The sequence below is a fragment of the Centrocercus urophasianus genome, unplaced genomic scaffold (assembly GCF_019232065.1).
Source record: "Centrocercus urophasianus isolate 14NV4802_14NV808 unplaced genomic scaffold, USGS_Curo_1.0 seq_16, whole genome shotgun sequence".
NCBI classification, from domain to species: domain Eukaryota; kingdom Metazoa; phylum Chordata; class Aves; order Galliformes; family Phasianidae; genus Centrocercus; species Centrocercus urophasianus.
In genome coordinates, this window is record NW_024884711.1 from 3016349 (window position 1) to 3032647 (window position 16299).

A 16299-nucleotide genomic window follows, 5' to 3' on the forward strand; every position below is an offset into this window, starting at 1 on the left:
GGTGGTGAGGGCTTGGAACACATGCTGCCAAGGAGGTGGTGTGTCCCCATCCCTGGAGGTGGTTCAGAGCCGTGTGGACGTGGTGTTTAGAGACACGTTTTAGCGGTGGGCTTGGCAGTATCGTGTGCTGGTTGGACGTGGTTATTTGACACTGTTTCACGAAGCGTTAATCATTTGTTTATCGATTTCTTTGCCTGCGTGAGGAGCCCACGAGAACCTCGCGGTAGCGCAGACGAGGCGCACGGCGCTGGGCTCCCCACACGCAGCCCCGCCGGTTCGCGCCTCAGTGCCGCCCCTCGGCGCTCCGCCAACGTCCGCGCGGCTCGCGAGGCCCGGGCCCGGTGTCTCCCGGTTTCGATTCCCGCGGGCGGCCCCGGGTGACGCGATGCTCAGGGAGGGGCGTGGGGCGGGGCCGCGACACCGCCGTGTTTTGGGGCGGCAGCGGGCTCGCAGCCCGAGGGCTTCGGCGCTCGGCGGCGGGCGGGTAAGTGGCCACGGTCCGCGTCCGCAGCGGTGCGGCATCGCCTGCCCCGCGCCCGCTCCGTGCGGGGCTGGAGCTCCAGCGGCGGTCGGGGCGGCCGCCGCACGGCTCTGCGTGCGTGGTACGGCCCTGCACCGCTTCGTGCATCGCGTGGCCCTGCGCGGCTTTGCGTGCCTTGCACGGCTCCGCTTGCGTCTCGCGGGTAGAAGCTCCCCGGGGGCGGCGTCCCGCCGCGCTGGGGCCGCCCGAACTCGCCTTGAACCCTCCGGGGGGCTGCCGCGGCCGGAGCGGGGCCGTAGTTCCCGGATGAGGGGTGGCCGTGCGGGGTGGAAGCCTGCCGGGCGGTGCGTGGGGCGGCCGGAGGGGAGGCGGGGTGCGTTCGTGCTGCTCCTGCCCTGCAGCTGGATGTGCCTCCGGCCTTCCTGCAGCAGTCCTGCACGGAGGAGCGGGGGGCGATGCGTGCTGCTGAAAGGGAAGAGCTTCCGTGTGGCCCCCCGGCTGAGCGTTGTCTTCAGTGGTTTTGGATCCTTTCTCCGGAGAGCAGTGCTGTGTTTGAGGTCGTGGAATGGTCACTTAGAAGCAGACTTGTTCATCTGAGAGGGAGCTGGAGCACCGTGTGCGCTTCAGAAGAGCAAAACCCAAAAGGTCTGTTACCTTTTTATTTAGTGCCTGATTTACAGAAAATTAACCTCAGGTTGGTGACATGATTTTAGTGCAAATGGGAACAGGCTTTGCATTGTCAAGAAAACGTGCAAAGAGGAGTGTTTCTTACCAGAGCTTTTACCTGTGTGCAAATAAACATGCCAAGTGCACAGGCTTGAAGACTTTGCTGTTAGGGAAATCTTGCTGGTTTTTTTTTTTTTTTTTTTTTTTTTTTTTTGGTTAGTTTTCAGTTTTTATTCTCCTTTCCAGATGTTTTGCTATCTTGAACTGATCTAGAGCCCATTTGTTACCATTGCTTTCTTACTGGGTCATCACTGTTTGATGACAGGAACATCATCAGGCTGAGTAAACAAGAGCAGCAGTGTAAATACCTCCCTCTTGGACTGGGTTAGGGCTGGTGTGGCAGAGCTGGATGGTGGATTTTGGGGTTGTTGTTTCAGGCCATAGGAAGTGAGATTAACTATTTCCACTGCTCTGTGAATTTTTGTTGTTAATGTTTGCAAAACAGTGATGACACCTAGATAGAATGTTGGACGTGTTTTCAGTGTGAGTATATAAAATGGGAGCTGCAGGTCCTGAGTTTGTTAAAGTAGTGCTAGTTTGTAAATATTTGTATGTATTCACTGTGTTTTTCCAGAAAACACAACGCTGCCTTTGCCGTATTTACCACCCTTTCTCTGAGGTGTAATTTGTTACTGATGGATTACAAAGAGGGGAAGGACCATTTGAAACTGAAAGAAAAAATTCTGTTTTGTTTCACTTAGCAAAACAAGGTTTGCTGGGGAGCAAAGCCAAGCCCAACACCACTGCCAACTGCAAGGCAGCCTTCAAAGAGGGGCAGATCCCATGTGCAAGGCTGCAAGGGAAGGAGGAAGAGTGCTGAGAGCACCCTAAATCAAGGATGATAGGGCATGGCTATGTTTGAAGACCTTTGTTGCCAGATTGGTCAGCAACACGTGAAGGTCTTGCCTGCAAGCTGAGAGATGCAGTTCTTCTGTCAGTGGCTTTTTTTCCAGGAGCTTTCCCAAAATGAGATGCAGTCCTGATGATATGAAGATACCATATGGGATTAAGGATGGACCCAGGAAATTTGGACTGTAGAGAGCCAGCCTGCAAGGACTATGCAGTGCAGCTAATGGATATGAAGCTCTGATTCCATAGAGAGCGGGTGCAGAGCTGCTGTCCTGCTGTGGGGGTGCCTGTCTTGCGTCTTGGGATGAAAATTGGAAAATGTTGTCTTGTTCTGGTAGCATGCTTTTGATTGCTGTCGCCTTGCCATGTTTAAATCATAGAATCCTTAGAGTTGGAAGGGACCTCTGAACGCCACGTATTCCAATTCCTCCACAGTGAACAGGGTTACCACAGTTAGATCAGGTTGCCGAGAGCCTTATCCAGCCTCGTCTTGGGCTGGATCTGTTGGGGCATCAACATTACTGGGCAACCTGTTTCAGTTCCTCACCACTCTCACTGTATAAGGCTTTTTCCCTATGTCTAACCTGAATCTACCCTCTTTGAGCTTGAATATTGCTTCCTGGCATAGTGCCTATCCTGCATGTGTGTCAGCCACCAATCTAGCCTCTTGAGGATTCACTGGTAACACTTTAGCAGCAACTTTATGTTTAGATTTTTTAAGTTGCTGCAAGGCAGCAGGCTGACTCTGTGCTTGGGCTGGGCTTAGTCCTTTTTTGGTGGCCCTGCTGCTGGTTGTGCTTCTGAAGGGAGCTGAGCTGCAAGCAGGGCTGGTTACGTGCGCTTGGTGTGTGAGGAGCTGGAGTTATCAGTCAGCTGGGCTTAGTTATGAGTAATAATTGCTTTGTAACAGTGTGCGTAAATAGAAACCGGTGCTCAGCATTATCTGGAAGAAGAGGACCTCAGGTTTTTGTGGCTAGCCCTGCCCAGAGCAGGACCCTGGAGCAGTGTGTGAGTCTGTCTGCTCGTGTTTGTCTTCAGCTTCCCTCATTTCACCCAGGCCTTGCACACATCTGCTGCTTATCTGCTTTGTACACAGCATTCGAGATAGTAACGGAACATCGAGACGTCTGTGCTAATTGTACCCGGGTATGTGGTGTGCATGTGCCACAGGTCAATAAGTCTGTGCCCTACAGTCAGCAATTTGATCCAGAACCTGGAGAAAGCTCAGTGCAAGCTGGTCAGGGATGTTTCATCTAGCTCAGGCACCAGCAACTGCTTAATATCTCAAAAGCAAAACTGTGGAGGTGAAAAGTCTCACAGCTAACTTTCCAGATACAGGCATAGCACTTGTGTGTGAGACATGGTGCTAAACGTGGCAATAGCCCATGGGTTTGGTGGGTTTGTAGAATTACAGAATGGCATGGTTTGGAAAGGACCCTAAAACGCACCCAGTTTCGACCCCTTTCCATAGGCAGGGCTGTCACCCACCAGACCAGGCTGCCCAGGGCCCCATCCAACCTGGACTTCAGCACGTCCAGGGGTGGGGCAGCCACAGTTTCTCTGGGCAGCCTGTGCCACTGTCTCACCACTGTTGTAGTGAAGAATTTCCTCTAGGACTGATGGTTTTGTCTGGATTCTTGGTACAGACCTAGAAAGGTAACTGTTAGCAAGTTGTTGTTTTGCATTGCAGAGTGAGAAGGTGTTTTACTTTCTGAATGAAACAATTTGAAAGGAGCAGCTTCTCCAAGATGAGCTGATGTTTGGCAAGGGTTAGAAACAGCCCGTAGGAGATACTGCCAGAACACTGGATTAAAATGTCTCAGTATCCACAAATATCAGTATGACATTTTCCAGTCCAAATAGATCCTTGAGAATGGCTGTGCCAAAATCTCATCTCTCTTCTTCCACATGAGTTCTCTTAATATGTCCACTTAGGCCTTGTAACTTCAAACCCGTTCATATTGCTTGCAGAAATCGTGTGTTTTATCTCTGCCACTTTTCCAAGGCTTCCTCTCAAAGCACAGACTGTTTCAAGACTTTTTGTTTGCCATTTCAGTACGAGATGGAAAAGCAAAGCTGCCATATGAAGTATTTTTCTGCTTTTCACTCTGAGAGAGGTAGTGCACGCATTCAAGGTAGACTTCTCTAAACTCGCTACTAGGCAGGTAATGAGTGCCTAGAGGCTGCCTGGTGAGGAAACACGGGCTCCCTGAACATTGGTGAAATGTGAAATGGAAAGCGGTTGTGCCTCAAGAATAAAAACATTCTAAGTCAGGGTAACACCATAGGATTGAGACTTGTAGGCTTGACCTCCAGTACCAACAATAATTAAAAGCCTTGCTGTGTAGAAACTTCTTCTTTTCCTCTGTAAACAAGCACTTGCTGCACTGGCTGGGATGGAGTTAATTCACTACCAACGTGGATTCTTGGTAGTGGCTGGCAGGGTGCTGTGTTTTAGGTCTGTGACCAAAACAGTGCTGATGGCACACCACTGTTTTAGCTGTTGCTGAAGCAGTGTTTGCACAGCATCAGGGCTTTCTCTGTTCCTCACTTTGTCCTCCAATGAATAGATTTGGGGGTGCACAAGACTTTGGGAGGGGACACAAACAGGCAGATAACGCCAAGGGGATACGCTGTGCTGTACCACGTCAAGCTCAATGATAAAATGTGAGAGAAGGGGTTTAGGAGGTTTTGTCTCTTAGAGCATGTAAACTGGATGGAGATGGAACAAGTGAGCTGCTCAGGTTCACTTTCAGATTTATGAAGTTTTCAGAAAGCACAAGATGGCCTCTTGGAAGCAGTGTAAGGACCACCACATTTTTCAAGGATGAAAAATCAGTTTTGTGGCAGAGCGTTTGGGTTTTCAAGTTTATCTGCTGAAGCAAGAGGAATCACACTTAGCTCTGTAAGCCCCCAAACAGTCCTGCCTTTGAGGACAGTCTGATTGAAGCAGTTCAGTGGGATGTAGAGTACTGTGGTAACTCAAGAGTGGAGTAAATGGGCGTTTTGCACACTGGCAGTATGCTGGGTTTAACCTGGCAGGCAGCTGAACGCCACTCAGCTCACTCCTCCCTCAGAGGGATGGGGGAGAGAACTGAGAAGTGCAAGAACTTGTGGTAGGAGATAAGGACATTTACTAAACTGAAAAGAAAGAAAGAAGAAAAAAGACCAACCACGCAAACTAAAACTCTAATCACAACAAAAAGTGCCCAAAGGAAGTGATGCACAATGCAGTTATTCACCGCCCACTGACCAATGCCCAGCCAGCAGCCCCACGGCCAGCTCCCCCGGTTTTGTTGCTCAACACAAGAACATATGGCACAGAATATGCCTTTTGGCCAGTCTGGGTTATTTGTTCCAGTCCTGTCCTCTCCCAGCTCCTTGTCCCCCAGCCCCTCCCTGGCAGGACAGTACAAATTGCTGGAATGCCCTTGGCCTTGTGCGGTGCTGCTCAGCATCAGCTGAAACATGGCTGTGTTATCTACACCATTTTTCTCCTCAATCCAAATCACAGCATCATACCAGGCACTATGAAGAAAAATTAACCCTATCCCAGCAAAAAGCAGGGCACAACAGTAGAAGTTGGAGCTGATTGTTTGTGATTTAACTCCATAATCTTGTGTTGCAGTTCCTCAAGTGTAAGGGGATGTCCTCCATTTTGCTGCCACAGTCATTCTAGTGGTTTCAGGAGCCGTACAAAAAAGTTAACGGGTGGCAAGTTGTCGTTTTTGTTCTTGGTATTCCATATCATAACGTCATGTAGTGCACTGGAAGTTAAAGAGCCAGTGCTCCAGTTCTGTGGATCATGGATAGTTGTGGGCATACCTGTCTCAGAAGAGAAGAACTACATCTCCCGGAGGACTGTTCACTCTTCTGTTTCCGTTGTCTGTTCAGAGGGAGAGATAAAACTGTAAATCAAGAGACACTCCTTTTCCCTTCTTGATCATCTCAGCAGCACGTGTGCTCCCTCGCTGTCTCACCTTTAGCATTAGAGTAAGGCCTTCTGTTTCTGGATGCTCTCTTTCTCATTTTATTTGATTTATTAGCTTCAATTCTAATTATATTGTATTATAGCATGCTATCTTGCATTCCGAGATCATGTTTAGTGAATCAGTTTGTTTCTCCTCAGATCATTGCCGCTGTTTTGTTTTTAGACCCATCTTCCTACCCTTTCCCACCTTCCCCTTTCCTGGGGTGTGGGTCCATGGATCCCCTGCCCCACTACTCACAGAACTGGGCCGAACCAGCCTGTAAACCATTGATGTTTTTGAGAATGCAGGCATAGCCCACGTTGGCTGGGAAAAGACGTTCTTTCAGAACAAACCTCTCTCTGCTTTCAGAGAGTTTCATTAGAAATCTTATCAGTACTGCAGGTCCTGTACTGAAAGCATGGCCTTGAAAGTGCAGGCAGACTGCCAGTATTCTGGGATATTTGTAAACTTTTTGGGTGCTGCTAGCTTGCTTCTGTAAAGAGAGGGAAAAAAAATGCTTTCTCTTCTAAAACTGCTCTTCAAGGGATTGCATTCCATAATTTTTTCTCTTTTAATGCTCAGAACATGCTGGGCCTTAATTAAGTTTGCCACTCTGCTCTGTGGAGCCATAGGTATGTAGAGTCTACTGAAAACACTGATGGAAATATGTACCTGGCATCTGCATACAGTGTGGCATTCAGCTCTAGAAGGAGTTGCTAATTCTACAGAACTTGTGATTTTTAAGCAGGCTCCCAGTCTCTCCTTTGAATCCTTTATGCAGTTTTTGAATGCTCCTCTGATCACGCTGTCAATCTCCCTAAATGTACTGTTCATCATTTCAGTCAGTATTTGTATTTATCGTATTTTGAGGAAGCCCTCCCCAAAACCAGAGGATGCTGAATGGCAGGGAGTGTGGAGAGGCTTGGGAGAGACTGTAGAGAGATGGACATCTTCGGTGTCATGGAACCCCTACTTTTGGAAAGGAACCTTTCTTACCAAAGCGAAGTCTTTTATTAGTTATGTTCAGATGCATTTGTGGTCCAGGCATTTCTCTTTCCTTGTGCCAATGGGAGGCATAGGAATGGGTGACATTTTTGTTCAATGCTAGCCACACTCAACACTAAGCACTAGATGTCAGTCTTCTGTTTTTTGAGTTAAAACTGTGTATGCTTCAAGAAGATGTTAGGCAATAGCAAGACGTACTGTGTTAGTCAGTACAGCAGTTCTTCTAGGTAATTTACTTACATGTCAGATTTGCATGTCTGTGCATCTCTTGGGTACTGTTGCTAAAGCCTTCAGCAGGCATCCCAGTGATTTAAATGGCCTATGGTTTGGGGTTTTGGCTGGCAAGCTGGAAAAGCATGGGAATATGTGTTCAGCTGGAAATCTGCTCTGAATGGGGAGGTTCTTATTTAACCTTCTGAGGGTGTAAAAAAAAAAAAAAAAAAGATGGAACTATATTTTAGCATTTGTTTTTTATTTCCTCCTTTTTTATTTTTCCCCTTAAGTAATGTTCATACTATGCAGTGTCCAGAAGACCCACGTAAGCTATGAGAACACTTGACTTGCTGTCTCATAAGGAGCGTTTTGAAACTCTATATTATATGCATGTGGTTCAGCGAAGTGATGATTTAATTTGCATGGCATAATTGTCATAATTACTCCTCCAGTACTGCCTTGTCATCATACCTCCCCTGACCTTGCATAGATGGAACCTTTTATTTGTCAGTTTATAGTCAGTTTAGTCTATATCCAGGAGCTTAATTAGTTCTTCCTGCAGCGTTTGCATTGCATACATCATCACGGAGCATTATTCCTTGAAATAAATAGGGCCTAATTTCTGAGTGGCCTTTCTGCAGCCAGACAGAAGCAGCCTTGCTCTGAGCTTCGCTGTAGCACCTGGTTCTCTTGTTGTTGCCTTTGCAGAGGTGTGCACTGCTTCTCCTGTGAGCTCACTGCATTTCACCTGATGGAGCATCTCCATGCAGACAAGGCACAGTGCCACCCAGAGCACGCCTCTTAATCCTCTGGACAGTACAGCAGCCTTTTGGGTTTGCCTTGAGAACCTATGGAGAAGATGTCAGCGTTACTTGGTGCTTTGTCTGTGGGCTCATATACTTAAAAATACCTCGTTTGGTCTGCTGTGAAAAGCCTTTACAGCTTCTATCAGTAGGCTGTGATGTTACAGGTTGTCTCTGGTTCTGTTCCATGCTGGTTAACACCAGGATAATTAGTAAACCTGTGCTTTCCTTCTGGGGTTATTAATCTTATTTGCTAGTACTGAGATTTGTGAGACTAAAAGAGACTTTCACAGGTAACGGCGATGGCTTTTAAAAGTCTGATCCAGTTGTGGAGAATGATTCTGCTCAAGACTTTCTGCTTCGTCTGTGATCCTGACGTGCTGTCTCACAGCATGCGTGTGGCTGTTTTTCCCCTTGTATTTGATTACCTGCTTCTTGAAACGGCGATTACTTTTATGTAAGGAGATTAATTTTACAGTTTTAATTATGAAATGCTTTTTCTACCACTTGCAGTTGATGCCTGTTTCAACCTTTGATTTCTCCGAGTGCTGGATGTATTTATTTTAGCAACGATTTTCAATTTCTTCGAAGGTCTTCAGGCACTGATAATAGACTGACATCACAGCAGTTTCATGCAGTAATCAAGTTTCAAAGCGATTTTGTGTACATTGGATTATTAAATGTCTTGCTGGAAAGGCTGGATAAAGGAAAAGTCATAAAGGTAAATAAAAAGCAAGTTAATTAGTTTTGTCTTTAACTAATTGAAAAGTGCAGCTTCATGTATTTCTTAACTATATGAGCTGCGTTGTTTCAGATTCATATCCTGCTTTTAAAGAGGGTGAATGCATTTAAATAATTTTAATAATTATAATATTAAAAAAGAAAGTTCGAGACCCAAAGGAAACAATGAGAAAAATGTGATTAAAAAATAGCTGGAAAGTTGATGTATCAAAAGCATAGATGAGGTTGGTACCTGAGTTACATTTTACTATTCCAACTGCAACATAGCAAAAAGATGTACTCTTTTGTCCTATTTTTCAAGGAGGTGCAAAACCTAAAATGAAAGTTGAAGTGGATTTTGGGGAATGATGTGTCTCATGGATCTCTGGTTATTGGTTTTATTTTGTTTTTTTTCCTCTCGCAGTTAGCATGGATGCCATGGAATATGCACAGTTTATGAAACAAGATGGGAATCAGGATTTTAAAAATGGAAATTACACCCTGGCCATCAGGAAGTATGATCAAGCTCTGTATATGCTCGTTCAGTTAAGGCAATGGGGCCTGTAAGTATTCTTTAATTACAAGCTGTAAGCTTGTAATTAAATGTGTTCAGTTCTGTGGTTAACTCAGAACTGTATTTCTTCCCCTGACACATGATTTTCTTATGTCTGTTGTCACACTCTTTGGTGTATCAGTTTTGTAATTAAGGAGAAATTGCTGTTCTTGATGTGTAAGTTAGCAACTTTAAATGTTTTTTTTATGAACATTATTAATAACTATAATTAAGGTCCAAACTATTTTTCCAAACATTATGTTGGCTCGTGTTAAATTAGTTCAGCTTTGCAGTTGAGATGTTATGGATTGATGTTGCTGTGCCAGTTACTGGGAGAATGTGGGTGTCTGTTGTTACATGGATCGTTGACTGTTTTGAAAGCAATTCATGCAGGTTACTTTGTTCTTGGTATTTGAGCTTTCCTGGTGTTGTAAAATCTGCTCAAAACTAGCTTCAGCCAAAGAGTTCTGTGGCTATTTCTTTCCAAATGCCAAGTGTTTGTTGTCTTCAGTTAACACCGGTTGCTAATGTGATGGTTAATGGTTAAGTAGCTGAGCATTATGTTAACTTTTAAATATTCATTATTACCATGTATTAGCGACGCTATGAACCTGATGTAACACCAGCCATTGATTTGGTTTGACTGTTTGCCATTAGACAAAGGATGCTAAAATGTAGTCTGGAGCTGTGCTGGGAGTGAGACAGAGCCAACAAGGCCATCTCCACCAGGCCCTGATTCTGCCCTTTGCAGGGCTTTCTCTTCCCACTGGGATCTGCTCCAGAGCATTCCCCTTCCCCTTGCTGTAGACTGCCTTGGCAAGATTTGCATACATGTGAGAGTGTGCTCTGAACATGTTCAATATAGTTGAAACAACTTTCTTGAGTGTAAATTGCTAGGTAGGAATAAGACAGAGGATGCAGCACCATGCCACAAGCTATTTGAGCACAGACGAGACAGACTTTTCAGGCTCCCTCCTACCCTGTGTAGTATTGTAAATTTTGGGAAGCTTTTTCCAGAAATTCTTACACCCAGATGCAGGTATTTCAGAATGTTCAGTTCTCTGAAATATGTTTATTTCTTCATTCTTTCTGACATAAATATATATAATTTTGATGACATCATCAACTGATGATACAGTAAAACACTTTTTGGTTATGCTTTGATGACTAAAGTCTGTCTAGCATTTGTTTCACCTTTCCTCCCATTCCTGTCCGTTCTCTTCCATTCCTGGCTACTGCCTTTCACTAAATACCCAGATGTCTCTAGGTTTTCTAAACTGTCACTAAACCCTCATAGCATCATAGAACATACTGCATTGGAAAGGATCAAGGATCATGGAGTTCAGCACTTACTGCAGTAGTCCAGTGGGTTAGCCTTCTGCTTCAGAAGGGACAAGAATGTCATTCAGATACCATTAGGGTGCCACTGAGAGATTTTGTAGCTGATGTTCAAATTGCATTTGCTTTCTACAGCTCTGTTTTACCCTCTGAGTTTGTTAGGTGGGTGATGTGTGCACTTTTTCTTGTTACTAACTACAAAGTACCTTACATCCTTTTTTCTTTTTTTTTAATTGATTAAGCAGTAATGCTGGTAACTTTTTTTCAGGTGTTCTGGGGACATAGCTGTATTATACTGCAACAGATCAACTTGCTTGTACAATCTTGGTAAATGGAGAGAAGCAATGCATTCAGCCTTTGAGAGCTTACGCTGGGATCCAGAGTATGTTAAGGTATTCACATGTTGAAGCTGGCAACTTTTTGCCTGTATTATGTTTTAAACCAAGTGCCAATATCTGCTTTTTGTTGTGTTTTAAGGTGTACCATAGCATAAAAATTACAGAATCAGTATCTGGCTGTGCACACGAACATCAAAATGACTTCTAATATTATTGTAATACTACTAATAAAATTAAGCAGCTCTCTTTTGCTTGCTTGTTGTTTCTCATCCCAGCAGGAAAGGTACTAATGCTTTTGAGAAGATAACTGGCTTTTTAATGTTACAGATGAGGTGATAGCAAGTAATAAAATCTTATGCACTCTTTTGATGCTGGGGACCCAGGGTGATGCAGGATTGACCAGGAAATGTTTTGAACAAGTTGACTCCACCGTGAGTCTGAGAGAGTAAAACCTACTTCAGTGGTGAACATAAATATGCTTAGGTGCCATTTGCTGAAGAACATCTGCATTGTTTTAAATACTGCACAATGCTACTGAGCAGCATCATAATGACTGTATGGGAACTGTTGATCACAGCCTAAACCTCTGATTGACCTCCTGAGACAAGCAGTGAGTCAGCTGTGGGAACACAGGTGAAGGCAATTCACCTGTGCTACCGGAAGGAGGGAGCCTGGCTGCACCTATTCTAGATCCCATTTAAGTGCTGATCATCACTGAGGAAGGATCTCTTGCTGGAGTTCATTCCTTGTGGAGTTTATTGTGCTCTTGTGGGCATTTCTATTTATTTTGATTATCTTTCTATCATGATAATCTTACCAAGCCTAACCTCTGTATACCTGTTGATTATACAACTGTATGCCTCTGATTGTGCAATGACATGAATGTATATTCTGGACCTTGTGACAAGAAACATTTCTGTCCAGGATAGTTGCTAAAAGTATGTCTTCTCATCCTTCAGTTATTTTCCAAGATATTTTCTACTGTTTTATTTATCTTTTCCATATATATCTGTATCTATTTATTGCTTTTTCATAGCATGCACAATGCCATCAGTAGCACAGTGTGAATTACAAGGGATTTCGATTGCTTTTTTGGAGGGTGTATGTGTGTGAGAAGCTGTGAAAATAGCACTACGTGGCATTTTATACCATACTTAATGAATTTAAGAGAAACTGATAACTTTTTGTTAACTTTTCTGGAACAGATTGTCCAGGGGGGTTGTGAAGTCTCCCTCTCTGGATGTATTCAAAACCCACCTGGATGCCTACCTGTGCAGCCTGCTGCAGGGAGCCTTCCTTAGCAGGAGGTTGGATGATCTCTAGAGATCTTTTCTAACCCCTGAGATTCTGTTGTCAGGATCTCTGAATGTTTTCCTAACAGTGGTCTTTTTTGTTTTTCTTTTTTTCATAGGCTTATTATAGAGCTGGCCACTCGCTGATCATGTTATCAAACGCTTGTAATGCGATTTCTATGTTTCATAGAGGTTTGACTCTTCTAAATGCTTCTGTAGACCAAGCTCAAGTTGCTGATTTTATAGCAGGAATCTTCACGAGTGTCAATGGTAAGCTCAAATTAAAAGCTGAAGTATTTTAAGAACCCCTCAGTGGTGATGGACTCATTTTTTTTTCTGTGTTTAAAGAACACTGGTTGGTGATAAAAAGGTGCAGTTTGGTGGCCAGGGGTTGTCACACTAAAAAAGTCAGATGTTTGCTCCCTGTTAGCATTCTCCTGAGTATTAATACTAAAGCTGTCGCTCTGCAGTGAAGCGATTTAGTTGGAGACCACAACTTTAAAAGCACTGCATATACTACATACTTCTCATAACTGCTTACTCTTGCAGATGAACGAGTCTTGCCACAAACTTTCTACCCTGCATGTGATTATATTTTCAGTGCAAGGTTTGATGCACTGATTTGGCAATCTGTGATGGAAAAGTTGGCTCAGAAAGGGAAGTGGCAGGTAAGTCTGTCCCAGTGAAGAGAAAACAAATGTTACATACTCGCTGCTTAGTCTTTTGGCTAAGATCAAGTATAGTGTAGTAGTGCTGCACAAAAACGTAGTCATTGGTACCTGTTCAGGGAAAGCTTGTGTTACCTCTAAGATAAAAAAAACAATTAATTTTAGTGCTCCTGGATTCAATTGTCATGATTTTTAGACTTGAAAAATACTCTTAGTTCAAAGTAATTTCCAAAATTCGTTTCTCAAAGGTATGCAACAAAGTTAAGATCCCACTTGTCTCCTGCTATTGTCTCTGTTTTGATCCTACCTAGGGGCTCCATTATTCTTGAAACACGCTGAAGGGATAAAAAAATGTGTTTATTTATAATGTCTTTTTCTTTTGGATGAAAGATCCACTCAGCACACAGCACTCAGCACACAGTTGTTCAATAAAGCCGGATTATTTTGGACAATCAGAAGGAGAATCACCTGAAGTCATACTAACCCTCTTTTTTAAACAATAACTGTGTGAAAAATGGTTCATTGCCATAATTACAGTGTGTTGGTGGCACGGTGCTGGCAGGGGGCTGCGGGGCTACAGTGTGTGGTGAGGCCAAGTCTGCCCCATGCTCGGCAAGCCAATTTCCAGCCTGCTCCAACAGCCACACTGCAGGGCATGGCTGGGTCCGGTGGCCACTGGCAGGAGCCTCAGGGGAAACTTGTCTACGAAAAGGCAAAATGCTGCATGGCAAAGTGAGGAAAAAGTGTGAGAAAGCCCTGTGAGCACCAGGATCGAAAAAGAGGAGCATCTGGCAGCCTTACAAGGTCAACTCACAAGAGTGCAATTCAGGATTTGAAGACACACTTAGGTGGATCAATACATGACCAATACGTGCCCACTGCCCTCTGGTGAAGAACCTTTCCCTAGTGCCCAGCTACCCCTCCCCTGGCACTGCTCCATGCCGTTGCCTTGGGCACTGTCACTGAGAGCAGAGCTCAGCGCTGCCCTCCGCTCCCTGGGAGGAGATGCAGGCCTTGTTTAAGTGCATGTGGTTGCTGACTGCTCAGCCCTTACATTTGTTAAGATCTCTCTGCAAGGCCTCTCTGCCCTTGAGGAAGTCCACAGCTCCTCCCGATGTAGTGTCATCCTCAAACTTTAGTATGCCTTCAGGTCATGTATCCAAGTCATTGATAAAAGCACTCAAGAGAACTGGCCCTGAAATGAAGCTTTACGTGAGGAACCCCAGTGATGGCTGGCTGCCAGCCTGATGTAATCCTGCTTACTGTAACCCTTGGAGCCCAACCTGAGCTCACCCATTGCATCATGAAAAACAGTACTGAAAGCTTTGCTGAAATCCAAAACCATCACATCTACTGGCTTCCCTTGTTCAGCTAGGTGTGTAATCTTGCTGTGAAGGAAGAATTATTCATTAGCAAGGACTTTCCCTTCATGAACCTGTGCTGGCTGTGAGCAGTGAGTGCATTGTCTTTCATGTGTTTTTCAGTAACTCCCAGAATGATCTTCTCTGTAATTTTATCAGGCACTGAAATAGAACTGACAGGCCTGTTATTACGTAGATATTTCTTATCCTTGAAAAAGAATCACTACCAAAGGTGTACTGGAGATAGTTTTAGGACGTGATCCTTTCCATATGGTTTCTATTTCTGATGAGGTTTTAATTGGTCATAGGTTCCCACAGTCCACTGTAAATACATTAGCTCAATTGATAAATGAAAAGGGAAATTCAGTGATGTGTTACAATCGTAAAAAAAAGATCTGAAATGTTAGCCCATGTTTCGCTCTCTACAAAGTCTAGTGATGCAGTGAAAAACAAAGTTTCTACGCGCACTTATCACCACTGTTTTGTTTCCTAGTCTTTTCTGTTGTTGTTGTCCAAGAAGAAAGACTTGCCCACCAATCTCAGAGTCAACCAGTTACCACTGAAAAATCTCTTTGAGGTAAAGTGACAAGCTTTTTAAGTTTTGTGTCTATTTCTTTTCTTTCTGTTCTCTTCAGTGGAAGATTATCCATCCTGTGGGCAAAGTGAAAGCAGATGAGAGAGAAAAATAAAATGAAAAATAATACGTGGTTATGTTAAATAATATATGATAATGTTAAATAATCTGTTTTGTCTCTTTTCATTGATCATTAGAAGTATCCTTAATTTGTATAGTTTTTGTATGCAATTTAGTATTTCCTTTTTATTGGTCGCCAAAAGATATCTTCCTCTCAAGTGCAGCAAGCTATTCATGTCAGACCTGGAACCTGACATTAAATTTAATGTAGAAAAATGTTTGACATCTGTTAAGCTGAATGTGTTTTCCAAACAGGATGACTTTTAGTATTCCTGGGTTAGGGTGGTATTATGTTTTGCATAGTTTCTGAAAGCAGTACACAGTGCATGTATCTGCTACTATGCAGTGGTTGTCTATTCTGTTTCAATAAGAGTTGAGGTAAAGCATTTCTTGTGGACCATTACAAAGCAGGTATGTTTACACAAGCATGCCATGGTTAGCTAGCATTGGACAAGTGTGCCATGGTAATGTCACTCGAGGAGCTTAAGTGGGACTTCATGCTACCCGCTTTCACACTTCGTGCATTTGATCAGCTCTTTGCAGGGAGAGAGGAGGGTCAGAGTCCAGGCCCTGAAAGATCAATGAATGAGCACTGCTTATCTTTTGCAAAAATGAGAGGAAAATGTGGTTTTTGACAGTTGGAACTTCCCCTGCTGCCACCCTGTAGTTTGCTGTGTTTTATTTTTGTGACTGTGCACAAACAGTAATACTTGCCAGTCAAAATTTGGCATGAGGTGGTAGAAAGAAAGATTTATTTGTGGATGTTGGAAGGCTGTGCAAAGCCTGCTATTTAAAAAATGACTGGCACAAGAGAAGCAATTATGTCTAAACACTGGTTTTGAGCACCCCCTCGTGACCAGACCTTCCTGGCATATTGTCTCAATTTCCCTCTGAGCTTCTTCTGCTCACCTCCTGATTCCTGTGTCAATGTCCCTGTTGCTTGTAGGCTGTGCTTGAAGCTCATTAAGTCCCTGATAAAACATCCTTTTTTGGTTCAAGATTTTTCTTCTCAGACTGTGTGCTTTCAGTCCTGGTGTGTAAATTTCCCTGTAAAATTCATACAATTCATAAAATTCATACAGCTTTTCTTTATGTGAACAGTTTCATTATCGTTACTGTCTTAATAATGCCAGATGCTTCCTGGGCTGGATGAGGGAATGAGGCATTGCCCTTCTTTCTATTGCTGGGATTCCTGAGCTGTATGAGATGTTACCTGGGTTGTCTATACCTCCTTCCCTCAGTCTGTAATTCCTGTTTTCCAATTTAAAACATTTCTTCAGTCTTTTC

General features: G+C 43.9%; 1 protein-coding gene across 2 annotated transcripts in view; it reads left to right on the forward strand.

Annotated features, from left to right (window-relative positions):
* The first annotated feature begins 427 nt into the window (after positions 1–427).
* TRANK1 (tetratricopeptide repeat and ankyrin repeat containing 1) overlaps positions 428–16299 on the forward strand; it is a 52487-nt gene continuing 36615 nt past the window's right edge. Inside the window, exons 1-7 of one of the 2 annotated variants that reach the window (XM_042817628.1) lie at positions 428–484; positions 8640–8769; positions 9193–9331; positions 10928–11051; positions 12409–12559; positions 12839–12957; positions 14812–14895. In XM_042817628.1, coding sequence (XP_042673562.1) covers positions 9198–9331; positions 10928–11051; positions 12409–12559; positions 12839–12957; positions 14812–14895 — 612 coding nt within the window. In that variant the 5' untranslated portion in view covers positions 428–484; positions 8640–8769; positions 9193–9197. Of the gene's footprint in view, positions 485–946; positions 1127–8639; positions 8770–9192; positions 9332–10927; positions 11052–12408; positions 12560–12838; positions 12958–14811; positions 14896–16299 lie in introns of those variants that run through there. The other variant, XM_042817629.1, reaches the window with a different exon arrangement.